This window comes from Aulonocara sp. 'chitande type north' Nkhata Bay, linkage group LG3 (assembly GCF_057382095.1).
Source record: "Aulonocara sp. 'chitande type north' Nkhata Bay isolate Kocher_YH1m ecotype deep benthic linkage group LG3, A_spYH_male_GT1.1, whole genome shotgun sequence".
NCBI lineage: Eukaryota > Metazoa > Chordata > Actinopteri > Cichliformes > Cichlidae > Aulonocara > Aulonocara sp. 'chitande type north' Nkhata Bay.
In genome coordinates, this window is record NC_141346.1 from 66,420,528 (window position 1) to 66,447,597 (window position 27,070).

Here is a 27,070-nt window from a genome sequence, read left to right on the forward strand (position 1 = left end):
GGACCATTGCTGTGAGTCACATTTCGCAGCATAAAGGTCCTTTCACATCAGACGCAGCATGTGCTGCTAATGCTAACTGCTAACTAAGCACGTAAACCTGTGACACAAAAAATCACAAAACTCGGACCACCACAGACTGTTTTCCTTCTGTTAAATTATAATATTATTTTATGCCATGTTAGACCCCTAATTAAAGATTGTGAATTATTATGTAGTTTTAGTTTGCATTATTCTCCTGAATTAGAAGAAGCTGATAACTATTGCATTTGTTAAACTGATTTGCATTACATTAGACTGCTGGCTTGTTGTGAATGAAAGATATTGTTTTATGATGCATTATACTGCTGAGTTATAAGAAATACTGTTTGCAGAAAGTCATCGCCTTATTTGTCTGATTAGAAGAGAACAGAACATGCTGGAGTTTTCTGCCCCATCTCAGCAGGAGCAGATAAACGGGGAGCCAAGGTCGTAGCTTAGGCGCCGTGTGAGAGAAAGCATGTGAATGTTTAGGCTTTTATGATAAGGTGGAGGCACCAGAGGCTATAAGAGTTTGAGCAATGCTCCACCATTTTGAGATCTGATGCTGTCTGCATACAGTGTCCATCTCCCACGCGTGTGATCATTAAAATCATCGTTTTTCCTCTTGTCTCGATCCCCAATTTTGAACTCGTAACACTTCCTAGTGATGAAGGAATGAAAAGGGGCATTTATTCCCTTCAAGGATCTGAAGCTTCATAAAGCACCACTCAAATAGCCAAACCCACCTGTTCTCTGATTGGATTGTTAAATTTGTGATTGACATGACATTGGCTAATCAGATGAAAGGCAGAAAAATAGGGTCGTACTTGAAACTTGAGTGCAGAGTTTCACACGTATTGCTTGGCTAAGTCCACACACAAATCTTTTTTACACCTACAAATCCTGATTTATAAGTACAAAATATTTATGACCACAATTTGAGCCCATACAGCCACAGACTGATGGAGGCAGGAGAAGCTGCCTACAGACATCAGTCAGTGGATCCACAGTAACATCGAGTTCAGCTGCTGATCATCAACTGTTTCTGTCTCGTTCCCAGACTCTGATCTCACATAAAACGAAGCAGATTTATGCTGAAACTAAGCTGCACACAGCTGATGTCAGCCAGGAAAACAGTACAGACTGCTAACGTTACCTTAACTTCGAGACGATCAACTGCGCCACAACATTCACGAAAGTGAAAGTAAAAGCGACGGAAGGAAACGCCCAGAGAGGCGTTTGAGGGACGGTCAGAGTCAGGAACCTCAGAAACGCATCAGGCTGGAGTTTAATTCTGCTTTCATCTTTAGAAACATCTGGAAATAGTTATAAAAACGCTGCGTAATAAAGAAAAATAGTGTAGATTAGTTTGAGTTGTGTTTAGCTGAGCTGTGTCTTTAATCTGAAGTTCATTTTGTGGAGGAGCAGCAAGACTTTCAGTGTTACTCTCAGAGAAAGCCTCCCAATGTCTGTTGTCTTAATAGTGGAATTATCTGGAAAATGAACCAGTTCTTATGAGCTGCTTTTCTGTATGAGCAGTCACAGCATTTTATACAGCGTGCTTCATTCACACAAGCACTTCTTTTTCTAACAATGACACTATGATGGATGCATCGGAGAGGAAGTCGGGGTTCCACATCTTGCCCAAGGATACCGTGGCGTGCAGACTGGAGCAGCCAGGGATCAAACCTCCAACCTTCCAGTTAGTAATTCTACCTGCTGAGCTACAGTCTGTACTTCCTGAACACCACACCCTCCTTTTGTTTCTTTCTTTATTTTTTGTTTTGGTTCACATACATTGATATTCTGCTGTAAACAACTAATGAGAACATTTTATAAAAGCTTTGAGTGTCCATCAGGATCCTGTAGAAACACCTTCCATCTCAAACATCAATATTCTGAATTCTGTTTAGAAAGAAATAGATTTCTAGAAAATTATCTAAAGAATTCAACATCTGTTTTGTTTTCTACTATTTATTTAAAAAGTCCCTCTAGCACAGATTTCTTTAGTCACATGTCTTTATGTGTCTTCCATACAAATGTTAACAAACACTCAACACAGCAACACTGAAAGCATTTGAATGTAAATTTCATTCAAATTAAACTTTATACACAATTACAATAATGGAAAAATGACTAAATATTAAAACACTACAACCACTGAAGAAATAAAACCAATCACAATCAACATCAACATCAATTCATATACGTTCATGTGATATCTTTGGGTTCAAAAAACCCAATACCCTTGAATCCATCTTTTAAATTACATTTAAATTTCAGCTGGCAGCAAAGAAGTTAATCAGAAATTAACCACAATTAATCTGCAGCTTCATCAGTGTGATGCTGAGTTTCTGACTGAAATTCAGTCTGAACATGTCTGACTCTGTTAAACAGTCAGAGTGTTTCTCTAACAGCAGGAGCCTCTTTACACTCAGCTTCACACAGATGAGCTGAGGAATGATCAAGCAAACTTCTTCTTCTGTCATTTTTAACAGCAGCTTGCATCCAAAGATGTTGCACTACTGCCATCTCCTGGCTTTTACTCTTACTTCTCTTCTAGATCCTCTTGATGACATCAGTATTTCTCAAAAATGAAAAACCACTCTGTTGTGTTTACAAGGTTCTATAATAAGGGAAGAAAATTAGTACATGCTGTTACCCTGTCAGACCAGGGGTGTCGCTAATGAGGCTGGGTAAGAGAAAGAGGAGAAGAAGAAAGTAGAGAGCGAGAACAAGATGGAGCTCCGCTGTAAAGCCTAAAATAAAGTGTTGAACCCAGACGTCGCCTCCGCTGCCTGATTACACACCCAACAAATTGGCGACGAAGATGAGCGCTTCAGTGCCGAGCCCACCGCCCTTTTTGCAACATGCGGGTGAGCCGCCAATACCGTTTATGACGTGGTGCAAATTCTTTGAGAACTACATGCTAGTGATAAATGCTACGGGAGATGCATGGCCGGAGGCGAGACGACGAGCCGTCTTATTACATTGCTTGGGACCAGAGGGACAACGACTGTTCTACACACTGCCAAATCAAGGTACGACGTTTGCTGAAGCCATGACTGCGCTTGAAAACCACTTTGTCCCTAAAGTGAATGTAGTGGCATGCAGGCACACATTCAGACAGCGAATTCAGCGGGCTGATGAAACGGTGACTCAGTATGTTGCCGCCCTCAGAGCGTTAGCTGTGCCATGTGGTTTTGGAATAATGGAGGGTGAAATGATTCGGGATCAACTTGTTGCTAATGCTAATCTCAGTGTTGTTAAAGAAAAATTGCTGCTGGAGGAGGACCTTACATTGGACAAGGCAGTTACTATTGCATGTCAGGTGGAGGCTGTGGTCAAGAATGCTACACTCCTCTCTGCTGCACCCACGGCCCAGACTGCTGCAGTACAAGCTGTGGGGGTGAAGGACGCACGTCTTCGGGGAAAAAGAGGAGCGCGACCGGCTCAAGCTCGGGGACCTACATCTAAAGAATGGCACAAAAAGGCAAGTGATAAAGAGCAACAGCGTCATTGTTTCAGATGTGGATCCGAGAAACACCTGGCTAATGATAAAAACTGTCCAGCAGCAACAGTAAAATGTGATAAATGCAACAAAAAAGGGCACTTCGCCAGAGTTTGTAAATCAGCTGTAGCAGTGGTCAGGGAAGTAGTTGTTCCTGAGTTCACAGTTTTATGTGTCGATGATCACAAACTGATGACTGCAGCATGTGATAAGATTACATGCAAAATGAACATTGAAACACCACAGGGAAACTCTCAGGTTCTGGAGTTAATTGTGGATACAGGAGCTTCAGTATCTATCCTCCCAGAAGCCATCTACAAAGAACATTTTGCACCCTGCGCTTTGACTGAACCGAAAGTTAAGCTTGTCACTTATGCAAAAGGTGACTTGCCTGTCATTGGCTGCCTACAGGCTTCAGTGAGGGTTGCAAGCAATGACAGAAAAGTGCCAGGATCATTCTTCATAGTTAAAGATGGATCACCGTTGCTGGGGTTGGACTTAATTAAAGCACTTAACATTGATATCATTGCTGGAAAAGTCATCAACAAAGGAGAGGATCCTGCAAGAGGAGCACCAGCCAGTAAACAAACATGCATGGTGAATAACATTGATTCCTCTTCTTCCCATCATCTTGGAGCTGTTAAAGGGTTTATCCACAAAGTTCAAGTGAACAAGACAGTACAGCCAGTTTGTCAAAAACTGCGGCGTCTACCACTCAGCATACGTGAGGAGGTGTCAGCTGAATTGAAACGTCTACTCCAAGCAGGCATCATCGAACCAGTGGATGCAGCTGAATGGGTGAGTCCTCTGGTGGTTGGAAGAAAAAGTAAGGGAGACTTAAGACTTTGTGTGGATCTGCGTGAACCTAACAAGAGTGTGATCATGGACTGTTACCCTCTTCCTCACATGGAGGATTTGTTCGCACAGCTGGCTGGGGCTACACATTTTAGCCAGATTGATTTAAGTTCAGCTTATCACCAACTGCCTCTTCACCCTGATAGCCGAAGCCTCACAGCATTCATAACCCATGAGGGACTCTTCCAGTTTACCCGAGTTCCATTTGGACTTGCTTCAGCCCCTTCTGCCTTCCAAAAGATGATGCAAACAGTCCTAAAAGACCAGACAGGAGTACAGAACTACTTGGATGACATAATAGTGTATGGACATTCCAGAGAAGAGCATGATGAACGGTTACAGGCTGTCCTCCAATGCCTGAAGGATGTCGGTCTGCAGATCAACTTCAACAAAAGTTCATTTGGACAGACATCTATTCCGTTCTTGGGACACGTCATTTCCAAGGATGGCCTGAGCCCCAGCCCAGACCACCTGACTGCCATTGCCAAAGCCCCTGCACCACAGGACATGGCTGCTCTTCGTTCCTTCTTAGGCTTGACTTCGTGGTTCAGCAAATTCCTAGCAAACTATGCAACTGTGGTTGAACCACTCCGTGAGTTACTTCGGACAAGTCAGACAGCTGAACTTCAATGGACTGATACAGCAAATGAAAGCTTCAACAAACTGAAGGAAATGCTACTAAAAAGCCCAGCACTGGCAATCTTCAACCCAAATCTGCCAACGTTCATCACCACTGATGCGTCAGATTATGGTCTTGGAGCTGTTCTGACCCAGATCAACTCAAACAATGAGGAACGTGCTGTTGCTTTTGGCTCCCGCACCCTGTCCCCTGCCGAGAGGAAATATTCAACAATTGAAAAAGAAGCCCTCGCCTGCGTATGGGCCGTTGAAAGATGGAGGACGTACATATGGGGACGGAGATTTACTCTGAGAACTGATCACCAGGCCCTCACCACCCTGTTAAGTACTAAGGGGATGAACAGAGCTGGCATGAGGATAGCACGTTGGTCAGCCAGACTGATGTGTTTCCAGTATGACTTAGAGTACCGTCCAGGAAGCCAAAATGTTATAGCTGACTGTATGTCCCGTGTTCCCCTGCATACCACAAACACAAGTGAAGACTCTGAACAGGACTTAATCACAGAGATTGCTGAAATTTCTCCTCAGCTAACAGCGCTTCCACTGGCTGACTTCAGAGCAGAATGTGAAGACTGTCCTGAATTAACAAAACTAAGACAGATCGTTCTTTCGGGCTGGCCGAAATTAAGCAAATCCTTACCAGATGATGTCAAACCCTACTTCCTGGTCCGACATGAACTGGCAGCAGAGTCACCGCTGATATTTAGAGGAACACGGCTGATTGTTCCCAAATCTCTGCGAGGAAAAGTAGTGCACCTAGCCCATGAAGGACATCAAGGCATGGTCCGAACCAACCAACGCCTGAGAGATCTATATTGGTGGCCAAACATGGATGAACTGGTCCACGAAATATTGTCCACATGCACAACCTGCCAATTGTGTGACAAGACTGCAGCTGTTTCACCTGCACCGTTACAACCCATCAAATTCCCAGAGGGTCCGTTTCAACATGTTGCTGTCGACATTGTTGGTCCGTTGGAACAAGGAACCTATGACTGCAGGTTTGCCATCACACTAGTTGACTATTTCAGTAAGTGGCCTGAAGTCGCATTCACACCAAACGCCTCAACTGCGACAGTGATTGCATTTCTGACTTCCATTTTCGCCCGTGAAGGAAACCCTTATGAAATTACAACTGATAATGGTCCGCAGTTCACCTCAGCTGCCTTTGCTGAGTTTCTCGCTGAAAGGGGCATAAAACACATCAGGACAAGCGTTTATCATCCTCAAGCAAATGGATGTGTGGAGCACTTTAATAGAGTACTGAAGGACTCCATGCAGACAGCACAAGCTACTCAGCGACCATGGAAAACTGTGGTTACAGAACTGCTTCAAAGTTATCGAGCGACTCCCCACGCTACAACCGGTGAGTCCCCTTTCCAGCTCCTCAGAGGAAGAGCCATGCGGACTAAACTCAACATTCTGCCACCACCAAAGGATGCTGGACAATATGACCACATCAGATCCAAAGTGACATTGACACAGAAAAGAAGTGCACTTTATACAGACAGAAAGAGAGGTGCTAAACCTACTAAAGTGACTGTGGGTGCGTCAGTGAGAGTACAAAAGCCATTCCATGTGGGAAAAGGAGAGCCACAATACACCAAGCCGCTGGAGGTACAGCAGCAGACGGGTGAGAGTTCTTTCATCCTCAGCGATGGGAGAAGATGGAATGCAGCACGTCTCTCACTTGTCCCAGAGAACTCAAAACACACACAAAGAGCTGATACAGAGACAGAAAACATCAGCTCAGCACAGACTGCTACACGTCCCACACTGCAGAGGGACAGACAACCACCAAGATGGACAAAAGACTTTGTTATGAAATAGTTCAGAGGTAAAAAGAAAGGAGAAATATGCAGATGTGAGAAATGACTGTGAAGGGAAAGTGCATTTGAGTTTCATTAGTTATCTTTAATTCCAGCTGTGACTTCTGATAAGCTGAGAAGAGGGCACATGGTTGTTACTGTTGATTCAGGGTTGATCCGGGGCACGTTTACTTTGCCATTACAGTTCTTTTATCAGGATATATATATAATACTGTTCTGAAGTTACTAATTGCCTCAAAAGTAAAAGGCTGTCGAATGGTTCATGTTGTGCTACAAGGGAAAGAGTATTATTTGAGAAAAGGGGGAGATGTTGTGTTTACAAGGTTCTATAATAAGGGAAGAAAATTAGTACATGCTGTTACCCTGTCAGACCAGGGGTGTCGCTAATGAGGCTGGGTAAGAGAAAGAGGAGAAGAAGAAAGTAGAGAGCGAGAACAAGATGGAGCTCCGCTGTAAAGCCTAAAATAAAGTGTTGAACCCAGACGTCGCCTCCGCTGCCTGATTACACACCCAACACACTCCTTTCACCTCATCATGACCAGTGTTGGGAAGGTTACTTTTAAAATGTATTCCATTACAGAATACAGAATACATGCCCCAAAATGTATTCTGTAACGTATTCCGTTACGTTACTCAATGAGAGTAACGTATTCTGAATACTTTGGATTACTTAATATATTATCGTGCTTTTTACAACAACGTGAATGTACTATTGCTGTGTGATTTATTACTATTACTGAAGGTCCACGACTCCGAACTGTAGTAAAGGGACCTCTGACTAATATGGCGGGGTCCCTGTCGGCTCGTAGCCGAAAAATAGCTTTACTTTGTTGTGTGGGTCAACTTTTCTTGCGAGAGACAGAGAGAAGCGTTGAAAGGCTGCTCCAACGGAACTTATTGTTTCGGAGGAAAACACGAACACGGTGTACAGTCGAGTCTTAATAGCTTACTTACAACTGGGCTCGTCAGGCACTCTTCTTGGCTGAAGTGGTTATTATTATATTTACATGTACTCGTACCTTTCCACTCCCCTTTTTCTCCCTCCTGCTCACAGACCCATAACAGTCCATTCTCCCTGCAGCACGGACTACACTGCCCATGATGCTACATTCTTTAGAGCTGTGCTTGTAGCATTCTGCCTGTTAGCTTAGCACAACAACAACGAAAAGGCGCTCTCTCACCCAGGAAACACACAGTCGCAGAGAGAGAGAGAGCGTCGCCCTGTAACCATGGCAACCGTAACGCTGCCGCCTGGAACAACAGAACGTAGCTGTCAAACAAAACCCAAACAGTCCTGACCCGCGACAAAATGAAACAGGAAAGTACCGCAGTGTAATCCATTTATTTCAACAAAGTAACTGTATTCTGAATACCACCTTTTTAAACGGTAACTGTAACGGAATACAGTTACTCATATTTTGTATTCTAAATACGTAACGGCGGTACATGTATTCCGTTACTCCCCAACACTGATCATGACTTAACTGATTAACCACTTTTTCAAACGTAAGTTTACTTACTTAACTTATAGGTTTCCAGTTCAACCTACCTCTATGTTGTAAATCACTGAGTAGGTGTCATATTTCAGTTTAAGTACAATTATTGGGTTACGGCATTTACTTGAAAATATCTCGGTTGTTTGATACTTATTGTGTTCATCAAAGCTGGATGGGAGGAGCTGTTATGTAAAATCTGATTATATTTTTGTGGTACTACTTTCTGTGTAAAGTAGAGAACACCAAATGTGGTATATGTGCACATTGATATGCCTCTGCCTTTCCACAACAAGGTTAATAAAGTAAGTTACTAACAACCAAACAGGTGTTGTTACTTTAACAGTTAAGTTATAAGAGAGAACATAACAAACTGGTTGAGATCCTGGATTCTTTAATCCAGGAATGGGAAGGGAAGAGGAATACAGAGGGCTGATTGGTCAGTTCGTGAGGTGGTGTGAGGAGAATCACCTGAAACTGAATGTGGCCAAAACAAAGGTGCTGGTGGTGGACTTTGGCAGAAACAGATCCCTCCTCTGTCTGCACTGGTGGGAATGATGTTGAAATAGTCACATCCTTTAAGTATCTGGGAGTTCATCTGGATCACAAGTTGGAGTGGTCTGCCAACATGGACGCTGCCTACAAAAAGGGTCTGAGCCAGCTTTACTTTCTACGAAGGCTCAGATGGTAAATGGACCACCTGGAGGAGGTGATCTGTGACACACTGCTGTCAATCATGGACAATGACTCTCACCCCTCCATGATACACTGGACAATCTGCACAGCAGTTTCAGCAACAGGTTCCTTCAACCCTGCTGTCTGAGGGAACGTTACAGGAGATCGTTCCTTCTGCTGCCTTCAGACTCTTCAATTCATCCACTTGGGTCATGAAGACGGAGCAGAAAAGGAGAACGCCTTCTTCCCAAGCTCTGCATGAACTGATGGAACAGTGGATGTAATGATGTCCTGAGACTGCAGGCTGTGACTAAACTGTTTGCCTAACATGTACTCTGATAAATAGGAGGCAGTAACCCAGAAACAGATTGATAGATAAAATGATACTAATGGACCATCCTGTGTAAGACCAATGAGGACCAGTTAACCAGAGAACACAGAGTACAGTGGTGTGTTAAAGGTTTACAGACAGTTATAAATCTTAATGCCCCATGATGGACAAAATCCAACAGATGAAGAGAGCGAGCAGAGTCATTCATATAAATCATGTCATTGTAATCCAGGGCAGGTAAAAAAAAGGTGGCAGCAACAAGCTTTTTCCTGTGAAACATGATCTGTTCCTGGAAGAGAAGCCCAACTTCAGCCTCAGTGTCTTTATTAGATGTTCAATGTGTGGCTTATAGGAATGACTGTCATCAACCACAATACCGAGGTCTGTGTACGAGGCCACAGTTTCAATAGAAATACTTTGAGCAGATACAGGAGAAGGAAATAAAGGCGGACCCTCTTTCTGTTTGTGAACAACATGACTTTGGTTTTTTCTACATTTAAAGCCAGTCTGAGCCAGCTGAGACTGAATACTATCAACAGCTGCTGTAATGGTTTGAAAACTATGTTGATGGTATAAAATGAACAGATGCATCTAGATTTTGTGCCACACCGTTGACATAAGTAGCCCAGGACAGAACCCTGTGCACTCGTTTAGTGACATTTAAAAAGCTGCAAGAGAGACCATTGAGCTGAACGCACTGCTGATGTCCAAAAGAACATTAGAGAAGCAGCCAGCTGCTCGGTCTGAAAGGCCTATTTCCAGTAATCTCTGACATAAAATGCTGTGGTCAGCAGCTCAGCTCATAAACCAAGGGACTGGGAGCAGCTGCTGCTGAGTGTTGCTGGAGTTCCTGTGCTGTTAGATCCTCATCCTCTCCACGCAGCTTGGAAGTAGGTGAAGTTGTGCCAGAAGAGTTTTTGTTGTGGTCGACAGTGTCAAAGACTTTGATAGATCAATAAAAAGAGCTGCACAGTAGTTCTTTGCATCCAGCGCTTCATAGATGTCTTTGAGAACTTTTATCAAAGCAGTTCCAGTACTGTGCAGTTTCCTAAAACCAGACTGGAAGGGAGATAAAATCCTATTTTCATCCAGATAACTTTGAAGTTGATTATTTACCAGCCTTTGAAGAACCTTAGATAAGCAGTGTTGGGGAGTAACGGAATACATGTACCGCCGTTACGTGTTACCGTAACGGCGGTACCGATGCTACTAAAGAATGTAGCATCATGGGCAGTGTAGTCCGTGTTGCAGGGAGAATGGACTGCCATACACGTTATGGGTCTGTGAGCGCGAGGAGGGAGAAAAAGGGGAGTGGAAAGGTACGAGTTATCGTCGAGGAAAAACGGGAGCTGGAAGCATGTAAATATAATAATAACCACTGCAGCCAAGAAGAGTCCCTGACGAGCCCAGTTGTAGGTAAGCTATTAAGACTCGACTGTACACCGTGTTCGTGTTTTCCTCCGAAACAATAAGTTCCGTTGGAGCAGTCTTTCAACGCCTCTCTCCGTCTCTCAAGAAAAGTTGACCCACACAACAAAGTAAAGCTATTTTTCGGCTATGAGCCGACAGGGATCCCGCTGTATTAGTCAGAGGTCCCTTTACTACAGTTCGGAGTCGCGGACCTTCAGTAATAGTAATAAATCACACAGCAATAGTACATTCACGTTGTTGTAAAAAGCATGATAATATATTAAGTAATCCAAAGTATTCAGAATACGTTACTCTCATTCTGTAACGTAACGGAATACGTTACAGAATACATTTTGGGGCATGTATTCTGTATTCTGTAACGGAATACATTTTAAAAGTAACCTTCCCAACACTGTAGATAAGACACAGAGTTTGGAAATTGGCCTGTAATTACTAACTGTTGAAGAATTACCAGCTTTCAGTGGGGGAGTGCAGAGGCACACTTCCACATCTGTGGTAAAGCCTTCTGTTGTAGAGAAAGATTAAAAATATAAGACACTGGCTCAGCTATGATATTTGCAGCCAAGTGCAAGAAGGAAGGAGAACGATTGTGAGGACGAGTTTCTGGTGTTGGGGCTATTCAAAGCCTTACAAACCTCTTCTACTGTGACAGGTGTGAAGGAAAAGGTATCAGTAAGCAGGAACTACGAGCAGAGTTGTGTGCAAGAGGTTTACCATCAGATACTGTGCTGAACAAAGAACAAGAAGCAACAAAGTGTTTGTTAAAGCAACATTTCAGTTTTGTCTGACACAGGAGTGGAGTCGATATTTAAGTGAGGAGGAAGCTCTGAGGAGTCACAGCTGGCAGAGACACTTTATAGTTTGCCAAAACCTCCTACGGTCGTTTGGACTGTCAGTCGTTACAGTAAAAAAATAGTTATATTGGATCTAGATGATGGAGGCAGTAATCCAATTACACAGCTAATGAAAACGTAGCCAATTAGCATCAGAGCCAGACTTCCTGCCCAGGCCTGGTTTCTCTCATGTAGGAGATCGGCCGGTACTGAACCAAACCAGGCCTGTCCCGACCTTTCACCCTGACCTGGCAAAAAGGGGCGTGTCTGTCCACAAAGTAGACACAACTCTCCTGTAAATGTTCCCAAACTGACATTGTCAGCCTGTTTAATACGACCCCAGTTCAAACTGATGCGGGCTCGGAGCGTGAGATTTTAGTGTTTCTCACAGCACCAACTACGCAGTGATCACTCAGGTCGTTGGCAAAAACTGCAGATGTGGAAAACTTACGCAGCATATTAGTTAAAAAAGGTCAATAAGAGCAGATTTATCTGGGTGTTTAGGATCAAGGCGTGTGAGGCTTTAAATAATTTGAGTCAGTTTTAAAACAAGCAGCGTGCCTTAAAATCATCAGACACAGAAGAAAGCCAGTCCCAATGAAAATCATCCATCTGAAAGACATCATTAAAATGCAGCTCAGATAAAAGTTGAACCAGAGACGGTGACCACCCACTCACTCCATCACTCTACTGACCACAGAGTCTCCAGTCTGTAGTTTGGACTCTGCTGAAGATCAGACAGCTGCTTCACATCTGGATCCTTCAGGTTGTTCAGGATCAGGTCCAGCTCTCTCAGATGGGAGGGGTTGGACTTCAGCGCTGCTGCCAGATAATCACAGCTGATCTTTGACAAACCACAGACACTCAATCTGTATAAAGAAAGAAAGATGTAAGTTTATTAGACAAAGTGTGAGCTTGAAATCATTCAGTGTTTCATCATCTGTTCAGAGCTGAAGAAGGTTCAGAATGTAGAAGTTTAGAAAATGGAAACTCCAAACAGCTGAAGCCAACAGGAAGCAGCTTCAAACAGGAAACTGTGCAGAGTTTCAGACTATATGTCCTGATGCAGCCAGTTGGATTTTGGAGATTTGAATCTCTGTTCTGTGACTAAGTCCTTGAATCATTTCTTCCAGTTGGTCCAACAAGACAGACTAAGTATTGGACATATGTTGTGGCTCCATTAGGGGAGCTTCTAAATGTGATGTGATGGCCCCTCTGGGTCTGTCAGGTCACAGGACTGAAGAGAGCTCAAACTGGGCACACAGTTGTTCCAGTCAGGACCAAAGACTATACTGGGAATGAGGGACGGCTTTGACTGTACCCACTGGGACTTTTTAAAGGCTCATGTTCTCACTTAGATCATCGATTTCTACTTACATTTCTTTCTGGGAAAAATTCGGATTACTTTGAAAACAGGAAGTATTTTCCCCAATAAGCAGCCCTGGATTAGTAAATCACTCCAACATGTTCTCAGGCAGAAGAAGCTGTCTTCTTATGAGGGAGAGAAGAAAAAGATGGAGGCACAGAAACTTGTTGAAAGAGAGATAAAGCAGCTAAAATCAGGTGTAAAAGTAAAGCAGAGGATGAGCTGAATAAAGGACACTCAAGGCTGGCTTGGAAAGGAATGAAGTCCATGGTGGGGATGCAGAACAAGGAGCAAAGATGAATGTGATGCTGAATCAGCAGAAGACTTGGACTCATTTGATTCCAGCTTTGATATCATTGATTTCAATGAAGAGCTTTGTGATTGTAGCAAAGGGCTGGTAGCTCTGAGAGTCCCACTGATGAGGTGTTTGTGTGGAAATCTCTTAGTTTGATCAAAGAGAGAAAAAGCTGATGCTGTGGGAGGGAAATGATTGAAGTGTGCTGTGAGGAACTGACTGGGAAATTTCTACACATTTTCCAGTCCTCCTTGGAAGTTCCCAGCATATGGAAACAAAGGATAAGTGTCCTATGGCACTCAGTAGGTATGGGTACCGGTATCCGGTGCCATTATGGCACCAGTTCTGACATAGTAACCAAACCGAAAAGCAGTGCACATTTCGGTGCTTTTTTCCCCCCTGAGATACACTTTGGATTCTAGCCAATCATTTTACCTTTCCAAGGATAGTAGGTGGGCTCAGGTATGTACGTTCTTTTAGAGCAGAGCTACAGATTAAAAATGCCCAAGGCTTAGCGGTCCAAAGTCTGGCTGTACTTCACAGCAAAAGATGCAAACTCAGCAGCCTGCAACAAGTGCTTTAAGGTGATACTGTGCAGGGAGGTAACACCTCGAATCTGATGAAACACCTGGCGAGGCATAGGGTTTTTTTAAAGCCGAGAAATGCACCGTATTTGATAGGGCGGCCACAAACGATTATTTTGATAGTCGACTAGTCACCGATTATTTTTGCGATTAGTCGACTAATCAGATCATGTATCCGTTGGACGTAAAACGTACAGCTTATTGCACCAGCAGCATCTGCTCTTATATAACTATCATTAGCTTACAGCTTTAAGTGTTTCAGGTATATGCTAATTAAAAATAAAGACAAGATGATAGCTTATTAAATTTTAATGTAATTTGCAGATTGTTTCGGTGAAGTTTAATAAACTCCTTGCTATCTAAACTATAACGGGACACCGTAGTATATTCTCGAGCATCTCACACTTCTGATAATCAGCTGTCTGCTTGACGTTTATTCAGCTGTGTAAAAACTATAACTTTAATCTCAGCCAAACCGATTTACTCAGGAACAAATAAAATACTAAAAAAAAGCCAAACAATAACATTTTTAAGTTATCTAAGTGACTTATATATCATGTTTAACCAGAGTGGAGAAAGATGGTGGTGGGTTTGAAAACGATTTGCCGGGAGTCCGGTGCTCTCACGGGCTCTAGTGACCTATCGAGCTACAGTGGGGCAAAAAAGTATTTAGTCAGCCACCGATTGTGCAAGTTGCCCCACCTAAAATGATGACAGAGGTCAGTAATTTGCACCAGAGGTACACTTCAACTGTGAGAGACAGAATGTGAAAAAAAAATCCATAAATCCACATGGTAGGATTTGTAAAGAATTTATTCGTAAATCAGGGTGGAAAATAAGTATTTGGTCAATAACAAAAATACAACTCAATACTTTGTAACATAACCTTTGTTGGCAATAACAGAGGTCAAACGTTTACTATAGGTCTTTACCAGGTTTGCACACACAGTAGCTGGTATTTTGGCCCATTCCTCCATGCAGATCTTCTCGAGAGCAGTGATGTTTTGGGGCTGTCGCTGAGCAACACGGACTTTCAACTCCTGCCACAGATTTTCTATGGGGTTGAGGTCTGGAGACTGGCTAGGCCACTCCAGGACTTTCAAATGCTTCTTACGGAGCCACTCCTTTGTTGCCCGGGCGGTGTGTTTTGGATCATTGTCATGTTGGAAGACCCAGCCTCGTTTCATCTTCAAAGTTCTCACTGATGGAAGGAGGTTTTGGCTCAAAATCTCACGATACATGGCCCCATTCATTCTGTCCTTAACACGGATCAGTCGTCCTGTCCCCTTGGCAGAAAAACAGCCCCATAGCATGATGTTTCCACCCCCATGCTTCACAGTAGGTATGGTGTTCTTGGGATGCAACTCAGTATTCTTCGTCCTCCAAACACGACGAGTTGAGTTTATACCAAAAAGTTCTACTTTGGTTTCATCTGACCACATGACATTCTCCCAATCCTCTGCTGTATCATCCATGTGCTCTCTGGCAAACTTCAGACGGGCCTGGACATGCACTGGCTTCAGCAGCGGAACACGTCTGGCACTGCGGGATTTGATTCCCTGCCGTTGTAGTGTGTTACTGATGGTGACCTTTGTTACTTTGGTCCCAGCTCTCTGCAGGTCATTCACCAGGTCCCCCCGTGTGGTTCTGGGATCTTTGCTCACCGTTCTCATGATCATTTTGACCCCACGGGATGAGATCTTGTGTGGAGCCCCAGATCGAGGGAGATTATCAGTGGTCTTGTATGTCTTCCATTTTCTGATGATTGCTCCCACAGTTGATTTTTTCACACCAAGCTGCTTGCCTATTGTAGATTCACTCTTCCCAGTCTGGTGCAGGTCTACAATACTTTTCCTGGTGTCCTTCGAAAGCTCTTTGGTCTTGGCCATGGCGGAGTTTGGAGTCTGACTGTTTGAGGCTGTGGACAGGTGTCTTTTATACAGATGATGAGTTCAAACAGGTGCCATTCATACAGGTAACGAGTGGGGGACAGAAAAGCTTCTTACAGAAGACGTTACAGGTCTGTGAGAGCCAGAGATTTTCCTTGTTTGAGGTGACCAAATACTTATTTTCCACCCTAATTTACGAATAAATTCTTTACAAATCCTACCATGTGGATTCATGGATTTTTTTTCACATTCTGTCTCTCACAGTTGAAGTGTACCTCTGGTGCAAATTACTGACCTCTGTCATCATTTTAAGTGGGGGAACTTGCACAATCGGTGGCTGACTAAATACTTTTTTGCCCCACTGTAGTGGGTAACAGACGTCTCCGAAAACGTCGGAGCGCTTTTGAAAATATGTGGTGTCTTGATAAACGGAGCAGATATTTGAGGTTTACACAGCTACATTCTCGCCTGAAAATATGTTGAACGTTTATTTTGTGACCCAGAAAGAATAATAAGAGTAATATTAAAACTAACTAGCTGCCGCCATTGTTGGAAACTGAGCTGGGCTGCGCTATGAATTCTGGGACAGAGCTACTTCTTCTTCTTCGGGGTTTAACGGCAGCTGGCATCCTTGTACATGCAGTGCCGCCATCTTCTGTTTCAGTCCGTTATTACACTCTTAAATCATACTACTTATTCCTGCGTCTTTTGTGATTTTACAAAGCTTCAAACGACGCGTTGACTATTAAATCAGTCGTTGACGAATTTGATAGTCGACGTAATCGTGACCGACGTAATCGTGACTAGTCGACTAATTGTGGCAGCCCTAGTATCTGATAGCTTGCTGCAAGACCTCACACCGAGCACATCTACTGCGGGTGTGGTGCCTGTTATCAGACCCGGAGTTAGCAACATACCCAAAGAAACCGAAGAGGAGAGTCCTGACCCCTAGCCCTGCCAGTGTAGCAGAAATGATGACGGATGATGATGGCAGCAGCAGCCGTTCTTCTCTGCGTGTGTAGCTTTATGTTGTTCGTGTGTAATTTACGTTGAGTAGGTTAACCACGTTATTGCATTAATACATGTAAGGTGAACTAGCAAACACCGTCGTAGTTACATGTGGCTGTCTTCTTGTTTGATGGCAGATACTCCCTTCACCCTGGCCAAAAAGGCTAAAATGACCAAAGAAAAAGTGGAAAACAGCTAAACATGAGAGGTGGCCCCACCATCTCCACCTCTTTTTAAAGGAACTAACTGTAATCTGAAGCTTCAAATGGAACTAAGACTTCCTCCACTAGGTGGCAGTGTCTGATGAGAAAGTGTTAGTTGAGCTGGCCTGGAGTCAGAAACAGGAAGATGCAGGATTTGGGCTGAAATGGGGAAAAGTGGTTCGCACTAGTGCCTTAAAGCAAGAAGGTTGTAGGCTGAAGCTTGTTGGTCTTTCTGTGGAGGTTGGATGTTCTCCCACAGTCCAATGAAATGCTGCTTAGGTTTATTGGTGCTTCTAAATTGGCTGTAGGTGTGGATGTGAGAGAGTGCTTCTCTGTCTCTCTCTGTTGGCCCTGTGATGGACTGCTCACCTGTGCAGGTGGACCACGCCTCTTGCCCTATGACAGCTAGGGCACAGGCTGCAGCCCTGTGAGCCTAAGCTGAATAAATAGTTAGCAAAAATGATCCATAGATGGCCTGAAATCCCCCAGTTAGCAGTTTGGTAGATAGCTATGACATGCTAATCCCATCCAGCAGCTGTATTCTACCTGTAAGCTGATCCCTGCTGAGCAAAAGCACTTTTTCATATACAAATTACAACCTTTAATAGAAATCTATTGGTCAGCATCTTATTAGCCTGCTGTTAGCTTCATTCCACAGAAAACTGAGAGAAACTAACAGAGTTGATAAAGAATAAAGAGAAATGTGCTGATTTAAAGCCTTTGAACTGCTTCAGATGATCTCTGTCCACTTCTGTCCACTCATTCATTCATGTAAGCTTTCTAATGCAGCTTTGATCTTCACAGTCTGCTTCATGAAACTCATTCTAACCCTGAATGTCAGAGTGTTCCTCCTTCTCTTTCCCATCATTCATGCTGGCAGTGGAGGAGATTTGGATGTTGGACTGTGTTTTGGATGATGTGTGTATGTTTGTGTTGGACTGCTGTCTGTAAAGCAAACACACATTTTGCTTTGGATTTCAGTGTCAGACAGACTTTAAGGTGGAATGAAGAGTTTGAGAGTTTCACAGTGAATTATCCAGTGGAGGATTTTTCTTCTTCTTTGAAGGTTTGAAATGTGAACATTGTTCTGCTGCAGTCAATGGACTAAACCAGAGAAGAAGAAAACAGACTTTACCATGAAGATCCTCAGTGTGGATCAGTATAATATCAGCCTGATGTCTGCAGTTTAGTGTCAGCACAACTTTCACATCATATTCATCTCAGCACAACTAAAGCATGCTGACTGACTTCAGAGTTTCAAGTTTACATCCTGGACTCTCCAGGAAACCACACAGATGCTTCACTCCTGCATCCTGCAGCTTGTTGTTGTTAGTCAACAAATAGGCGGGGCCATTACTCAGGTCTAGCTGTCTCAGATGGGAGGGGTTGGACTTCAGTGCTGTTGCCAGATAATCACAGCTGATGTCTGACAAACCAAAGCCCCTCAATCTGTATAAAGAATGAAAGATGTAAGTTTATTAGACAAAGTGTGAGCTTGAAATTAGGGCTGCACGATTTTGCATAAAATGAGAATCACGATTTTTTTGTTTAGAATTGAGATCATGATTCTCTCACGATTTTCTTTTCCAATATAAATATTTATTGCGCTTATTAACAGCACAAGAACTTCTATAACAGTTGAGACTGAACATAAAAACCATAAATAAACATAAAAACAACAAATGTCTCACGTTTTGTCATTGCCGTAAAATGTTGTACTGCTTGAAATTCCACCTCCGCCGTTGCTCGACACTGCGTGTATAGAGCAGGTAGTGCAACAATAGAAAAATACGGGGCGGGACGGCACTGTGTAGCGTTTGTCTAGGGTGTTGATCGTTTTCCTAAATCCCTCGTTTTGCACAGTGTTGATGGGAGCCATATCTTTGGTCAGGTGATAAGTGATAGCCTCCGTAATTTCTTTGTGCCTGCGGGAGTTCGACGGGTATAGGGAAGCGCTGTATAAGGTTCCCGTTATTGATGTTTGGGTGGTTGACTGGGACGGATTTTCTCCTGTCACTTTCTCGTCATCCCTGACGTGCTCTCCGTTGTTTTTTCCCTGCTAATATTAGCATCACACGGCACAGCTTCTGTATCACGTGGTATAAGGCTCCGCCCTTGTCATTTCTTGAGCAGGAAGAGTGAGCGCTTGGTTTCATGCAGAGTACGTCCCGGATCAAAATGCGGTACAATCGTCGTCTTTTTTTTTTTTTTTAATTGTTGACATTTGGAAATGAGATCGCACATAAGTATGAATTGAGATCGTGATTTTCTAACAATTAATCGTGCAGCCCTACTTGAAATCATTCAGTGTTTCATCATCTGTTCAGAGCTGAAGAAGGTTCAGAATGTAGAAGTTTAGAAAATGGAAACTCCAAACAGCTGAAGCCAACAGGAAGCAGCTTCAAACAAACACAACAAGAGAAAAAACTCTGAATGTTTCACATTAAAGTCGTACATTTCTCATAAAAACAGGACAAAGACTTGAAAAAGTCGTGTTTTTCCTTCCAGGAACCACAAGGCTTCACTTTTAAAGGTGAAGTGTGAAAGAAATGGACATATTTGAAGTCCAACACCTTTTTCCAGTCACATTATTAAAGCAGACAAACTACAAGCTTATTTTCATTCCAACAAGTCATCTTCTGACCTGGACTAACAACACTGGTCTCTATGTGCAGCTGGCTGTGAGACCAGTGCTCAGGGAGCGTCTACAAAGTGCAACACTGAAAGAACATCACACACTCATTTGCTTCCAGCACTTTCACACAAACATCTACTGTCATTATTGTCACCAAACTCTGTGTATCCTTTATTGCAAATTCAAATGGGATCAAATGGTCAGACAAAAGAGGCTTATGAGGAAATATGATGAAATGTTGTGTATTAGCAGCAAGTTTGTGATGCCTCAAAGGCATTTATTTCATTTATCTTTAATGTTTGCTTAAAGTAATTCTTTCGTATGTATTTAAGTTAAAAAGAACAGTAAAAAGACTTCAAAATGTTAAGAAGCTTTAAATTTGAAGGTTAGCTTGCTGGTGACCTCACTTCCTGGTGGGTGACCTGTATTACTTCATTTCCTGTTTAATTCCTCTTCCTGGTTGCTCTAAGAGGTAGAGGGACATGCGGTCTTGCTCTGAGGCTTATCCACAGCCATCCACTTGGGAACATTGTTCAGGCAACGTCGTAAGTGTATATATTTCATGGTGAAGGTGTTAAAAAGGCATAAATAGCGGTATTTGTTAAAAATTATATTTTATTTGTGATTCATGGAGGTTGATTTGTACATGTTAAAAAAGGGCAGTTTTGATGATCATTACTGTTGCTAAAGCTAACACGAAGGTGTAAGGTCACATTTTGAGTTATTTCATGATGCAATATTTATGTAAACGATCATTTTTTCTATTCTGTATTTCTTTTCAACTACAGTTTTCACCGCTTGTCAAATGAAGATTCTGAGTAAAAAGTCAACTCTACTCGGACTCGTGTATTCATTGACAGAGGTTTAGCTTGGTGTTTGATCGGAGTTGCTACACTCTGCAACAGAACACTACAGTGAAAAGACGGCACTCGATGGTCCTACGTGTTCATGATGGCAGCAAGCAACAAGTCATCGGTATCAAATACCAGGAGCAACGTGACATCAGCATCATCTGTAAGTGCGGCTCGCGCCAGAGCTAAAGCAGAAGCTGCTAAGGTACGAGCATCATATGCTAGCCAGGAGGCTAAATTAAAATTGGAAAAGGCTGCTAGAGAAGCAGAAAGGAAAACTAGAGAAGCTCAAAATCAGTTGGAAGCTGCTAGAATTGATACAGAGCTGGAAGTGCTAACATTAAATCGTGAAGCAGACGCAGCCATCGCTGAAGCACAGGTGTTAGAAGATGTAGCAGAAATGCATGGAAATGTAGAAAATATGAAATCTGAGTCAGAAGACAGGCTTAGATTGCAACGTACTAGTGAATATGTTTGCTCTCAAAATGATCAGAATCAGTCTACCTTCGCACCAGTATCTGTCCCACCTGTTAAATCTGTAGACCGTACAGAATCACAAGACAGTTTCAGAACATGGCATCCACCTGTAAGCTTAGCGGAATTCCAACATAGCAATAGCAAGCCCAAGCCTGACGTGGATAATGGGACGCATCCACCCACAACAAACCTGTCTAAACTGACCAGAGCTGAATCGAAGACCGACGTCGAAAGAACAAACCCTCGCATGTATATAAGTGCTCAATCACAAACACCCCAGCATATGCTTCCAGTGAGCGTGCCACAACCTCCAGACCCTCTGGCACAATATTTGGCGCGACGTGATCTCGTTACGTCAGGACTGTACCAATTTGATGATAAGCCAGAGAATTTCCGTGCATGGCGGTCCTCATTCACTAACGCTGTGGCTGAGGTTCAACTTACAGAAACACAAGAATTAGACCTCATGACCAAATGGTTAGGAAAAGAGTCTGGACAGCAAATAAGATGCATACGCTCAGTGCATGTGAATAATGCTGGTTTGGCTCTGCGCAAGGCATGGGAGAGGCTGAATGACTGCTATGGTGCCCCTGAGATGATCGAGCAGTCACTGTTTCAGAGACTTGACAGTTTTCCAAAAATTGCAGCCAAAGATCACATCAGATTACGTGAACTTGGGGATTTGCTTATGGAGATACAAGGCGCAAAGGAGGATGGATACCTCACTGGGCTGTCATATCTAGACACCTCCAGAGGTATCGGACCCATTGTAGACAAGCTCCCATATGGGCTCCAGGATAAGTGGGTGTCATCTGGGTCGTGGTACAAAGAAGAGAATAACGGCTGCTTCCCTCCCTTTAGTTACTTTTGTAACTTTGTTTGTCATGAGGCAAAGAAGCGAAATGACCCCAGCTTTATTCGTCAAAGCAACGGCGCAAGCCCCACAAAACCAGAAAGATTACCTATGAAGAGCTTTAACACCAACAAGTCTATCGCGGTTCACAAAACAGATGTCTCTACAATCAACAACGACGCTAACAAGAACTGCCCATTGCACAATAAACCTCACCCACTTAAAAAATGCAGGACATTCAGAAACAAGTCCATCGATGACAGGAAGGCCTTTCTAAAACAGAAAGGAATATGCTTCAAGTGTTGTTCTTCAACTTCACATGTTGCCAAAGACTGCAAATCTTCCGTGAAATGCTTAGAGTGTGAAAGCATCTATCATGATGCAGCCATGCACCCTGGCCCACAACCTCAACTCACCAAGGCTCCACCACCACCACAAGAGAATGGCGGGGAGGGAGAAGATGACTCTAACGTAACTGATGTTAGAACCAGCTGCACAGAGGTTTGTGGCCCCGGCCAGTGGGGTCGTTCTTGCTCTAAGATCTGCCTTGCAAAGGTCTACCCCAAACATTCAAAACACAAAGCCATTAAAGCTTATGTAATTCTGGACGACCAGAGCAATCGCTCTTTAGCCAGGCCAGAGTTCTTTGAGCTGTTTGGTGTGGAGAACGAACCACTCTTATACCATCTCAGAACATGCTCCGGTGTCATCGAAACGTATGGCAGAAAGGCAGAGGGATTCCAGATAGAGTCGTTGAACGGCAACGTGCTCATACCTCTTCCACCACTCCTTGAGTGCCCCGAAATCCCTAACAATCGAGCGGAAATCCCAACACCAGGTGCTGTTTTGCATCATCCTCATCTCCACCATATAGCCAAACACATCCCCGATCTAGACCCAGAAGCAGAGATACTCCTGCTGCTCGGGAGAGACGTGCTTAGAGCACACAAGGTCAGGCAGCAAGTTAACGGGCCACACAACGCTCCCTTTGCACAACGTCTCGATCTAGGCTGGGTGGTGATAGGGGAGGTGTGCCTAGGTAATGTGCATAAGCCAACGGTGGACACATTCAAGACCCATGTGGTAGACAGCGGTCGCCATTCCATATTTCAGCCCTGTGCAAGTTTCATGCATGTCAAAGAAACACAGCCAAGCTTCAGCAAGTCTAACAAAATGCCAGAGAGGATGCTAGGACACACAGTGTTTAACCAATCTGAACATGATAACAAACCTGCTCCATCAATAGAAGACATCCTCTTCCTAGAGATCATGGATACAAATGTCCACAGAGATGACACTGGTAGTTGGGTTGCTCCATTGCCATTCAAGGAGCCACGGCAACGTTTGCCAAATAATAAAGATCATGCGGTTAAGAGGTTTGAATCCTTGCAACGCCAATTCAGGAAGAAACCTGAGATGCAGAAGCAATATGTGGCATTCATGGAGAAGATCATTGCCAACGGTCACGCAGAGGTGGCACCACCCTTGAGGGAAGATGAAGAGTGCTGGTTTCTTCCATCATTCGGGGTATACCACCCACAAAAGCCCAACCAAATCAGGGTGGTTTTTGATTCCAGCGCTTGGTACTGCGGGGTCTCCCTCAATGACGTGCTTCTGACTGGTCCCGACCTCAACAATTCTCTCTTGGGCGTGCTTCTACGCTTTCGAAGGGAGAGAGTAGCTATCCTCGCCGACATCCAACAAATGTTTCACTGCTTTTTGGTCCATGAAAGGCACCGCAACTTCCTCCGGTTTTTGTGGTATGAGGAAAACGACCTCACCAAGGCAGTTATCGACTATCGCATGAGGGTTCATGTCTTTGGCAACTCACCATCTCCGGCTGTGGCTATCTATGGTCTGCGAAGAGCCATTGCTGCAGGTGCCCAGAAGTACAGTGCCGACACAATGAAATTTGTGGAAAGGCACTTTTACGTGGATGATGGCTTGGTGTCTCTCCCATCTGAAGCAGAAGCAATCAACCTTCTCCAACAGACTCAGGCTTCACTTGCTGAATCAAACCTCCGCTTGCACAAGTTTGTGTCGAACAGTCCAGCAGTCACTGGAGCTTTCCCGCCAGAAGATTGTGTCCCGCTCATCAAGGATCTGGATTTGAGTGGGGAGACAGCACCCATGCAGCGCAGCCTGGGTTTGCTTTGGGAGATCAGAAAAGACACATTTACATTCTCTGCATCAACTATTATCAAACCTTTCACTCGACGTGGAGTCCTCTCCACCGTCAATAGTGTTTTTGATCCAATGGGTATGCTGGCACCCGTCACAATCCAGGGACGAGCTCTTCTTAGGGAACTTAGTTCGGAACTGACTGACTGGGATGCACCTCTCCCAGAAGACAAGCTGAAGAAATGGGAAACCTGGAGAGATTCTCTCCAAGTCCTAAAGGAGCTTCATGTGCCACGTGCATACACATCAACCTCGCTCACCAAAGCTGTGCGCACAGAGTTGTTTGTATTCTCAGATGCCTCAACTATGGCCATTGGGGCTATCGCTTACTTGAGAGCCATCCAGGAGGATGGAAAAGTGGAAGTAGGATTTGTTATGGGCAAAGCCAAATTAGCACCCCAGTCTGAACCAACAATCCCGAGGCTCGAACTCTGCGCTGCTGTCCTTGCAGTAGAAATGGCAGATCTCATCCGAGAGGAGCTGGATCTGAAATTGGATGCTGTCAGGTTCTACACGGACAGTAAGGTGGTACTCGGGTACATTTGCAATACGACAAAACGCTTCTACACATATGTCCATAACAGAGTCCAACGTATCCGACAATCTACCAGACCAGAACAATGGCATTATGTGTGCACGGAAGCAAACCCTGCGGACCATGCATCCAGATCTCTGCCTGCATCCCATCTGACACAGAGTTCTTGGTTCACCGGACCTTCATTCCTGCATCAGTTATCTGCAGAAACAACACGAACCAGTGAGACGTTTGAGCTCATCGACCCGGGAAATGACTCAGAGATTCGACCACAGGTACGCACCTACACTACTCATCTGAAGGAACCTGTACTTACCCCTGATCGCTTTCGCCGTTTCTCCACCTTTACCTCTCTACTGCGAGCTGTGGCTTTCCTTATCCATGTGGCAAGATCTCACAAACATTCAAACCAAAACAGCAGGTGTACAGGGTGGCACACATGCCGCTTACCTCGTACTGTGGATGAAATAGCTCAAGCGAAACATGTCATTCTGCAAGTAGCACAAAGGCCAGCCTTTGCCAAGGAACTGTCGGCCCTCCAAGAAAACAAAGTGGTGCCCACAAACAGCCCGTTGCATAAACTCAGTCCAACTTTGGAGAGTAGTCTCATCTGCGTTGGAGGCAGACTGAAACATTCTCAACTAACGTGTGAAGAAAAGAACCCAGTAATCCTACCCAAGGACAGCTACGTTTCCTTACTGCTCGTACGACATCACCATGAGCAGGTGAGACATCAGGGTCGACATCTCACAGAAGGTGCAGTAAGGGCAGCTGGACTGTGGATTTTGGGTGGGAAGCGACTAATCAATTCAGTCCTACACAAATGCGTAATCTGCCGGAAGCTGCGTGGGAGACCGGAAGAACAACGTATGGCCGACTTACCGCCGGAACGTCTCAAGGTTTGCCCTCCCTTCACATACGTGGGGCTTGACGTCTTTGGTCCTTGGTCTGTTGTAACCAGACGCACCAGAGGAGGACAGGCAGAGAGCAAACGGTGGGCCATGATGTTTAGTTGTTTGAGTTCAAGGGCCGTCCACATTGAGCTGATTGAGTCTATGGACACATCTAGCTGTATAAATGCTCTCAGGCGGTTCTTCGCTCTCAGAGGCCCTGCAAAGGAACTTCAGTCTGATTGTGGGACCAACTTCATTGGAGCTAGCAAGGAGTTGGAGATGGGTAATACTGTACAGGGGTACCTCAGCAAGCAAGGATGTAGCTGGAACTTCAGACCTCCGCATGCTTCCCACATGGGAGGCTCATGGGAACGGATGATTGGTGTTGCCAGGAGAATCCTTGATTCAATGCTCTTGCAGCAAAAGAGTCGCCTGACCCATGAAGTGCTGTCAACACTAATGGCAGAAATTATAGCTATCATCAATGCACGTCCACTCCTACCTGTGTCTACAGACCCAAACCAACCTTTCATTCTTTCACCAGCCATGCTCCTCACACAGAAATCAGGAGTTCCACCTCCTCCAGGAGATTTCACAGACAAGGACCTCTTCACAAAACAATGGAGGCAAGTTCAAGCGCTCGCAAACCAGTTTTGGGCCCGTTGGAGCAAAGAATACTTACCATCCTTACAACAAAGACAAAAATGGACAGTGACACGCAGAAACCTTCAAGTTGGGGATCTGGTCCTCCTCAGGGACAAGCAGACCATCTGCAACTACTGGCCCATGGCCATAGTCACAGCAACCTTTCCTGGGAAGGATGGACATGTGAGAAAGGTTGAAGTAAAAACGACCGACCACGGTGACACAAGAACCTTCCTTAGGCCAGTTGCAGAAGTAGTTCTTCTTCTGCCTAAGGACTGATTTAAGGACTGTTGTTTGGACTCATTCAAGTTCATAGTGGCCTCACACAGGCCAGGCGGGGAGTGTGATGCCTCAAAGGCATTTATTTCATTTATCTTTAATGTTTGCTTAAAGTAATTCTTTCGTATGTATTTAAGTTAAAAAGAACAGTAAAAAGACTTCAAAATGTTAAGAAGCTTTAAATTTGAAGGTTAGCTTGCTGGTGACCTCACTTCCTGGTGGGTGACCTGTATTACTTCATTTCCTGTTTAATTCCTCTTCCTGGTTGCTCTAAGAGGGAGAGGGACATGCGGTCTTGCTCTGAGGCTTATCCACAGCCATCCACTTGGGAACATTGTTCAGGCAACGTCGTAAGTGTATATATTTCATGGTGAAGGTGTTAAAAAGGCATAAATAGCGGTATTTGTTAAAAATTATATTTTATTTGTGATTCATGGAGGTTGATTTGTACATGTTAAAAAAGGGCAGTTTTGATGATCATTACTGTTGCTAAAGCTAACACGAAGGTGTAAGGTCACATTTTGAGTTATTTCATGATGCAATATTTATGTAAACGATCATTTTTTCTATTCTGTATTTCTTTTCAACTACAGTTTTCACCACTTGTCAAATGAAGATTCTGAGTAAAAAGTCAACTCTACTCGGACTCGTGTATTCATTGACAGAGGTTTAGCTTGGTGTTTGATCGGAGTTGCTACACTCTGCAACAGAACACTACAAAGTTATTGAATCATTTTCCTCAGAAACCAAACAAAATGATT

At 44.0% G+C, this 27,070-nt stretch overlaps 1 protein-coding gene across 1 annotated transcript in view; it reads left to right on the forward strand.

Moving 5' to 3' along the window:
• The window catches only part of LOC147336670 (uncharacterized), a 239,134-nt gene that overhangs the window by 33,001 nt on the left and 179,063 nt on the right, over positions 1–27,070 (forward strand). Inside the window, exon 2 of the mRNA XM_086285537.1 lies at positions 6,975–6,982. Coding sequence (XP_086141663.1) covers positions 6,975–6,982 — 8 coding nt within the window. The remainder of the gene's footprint in view (positions 1–6,974; positions 6,983–27,070) is intronic.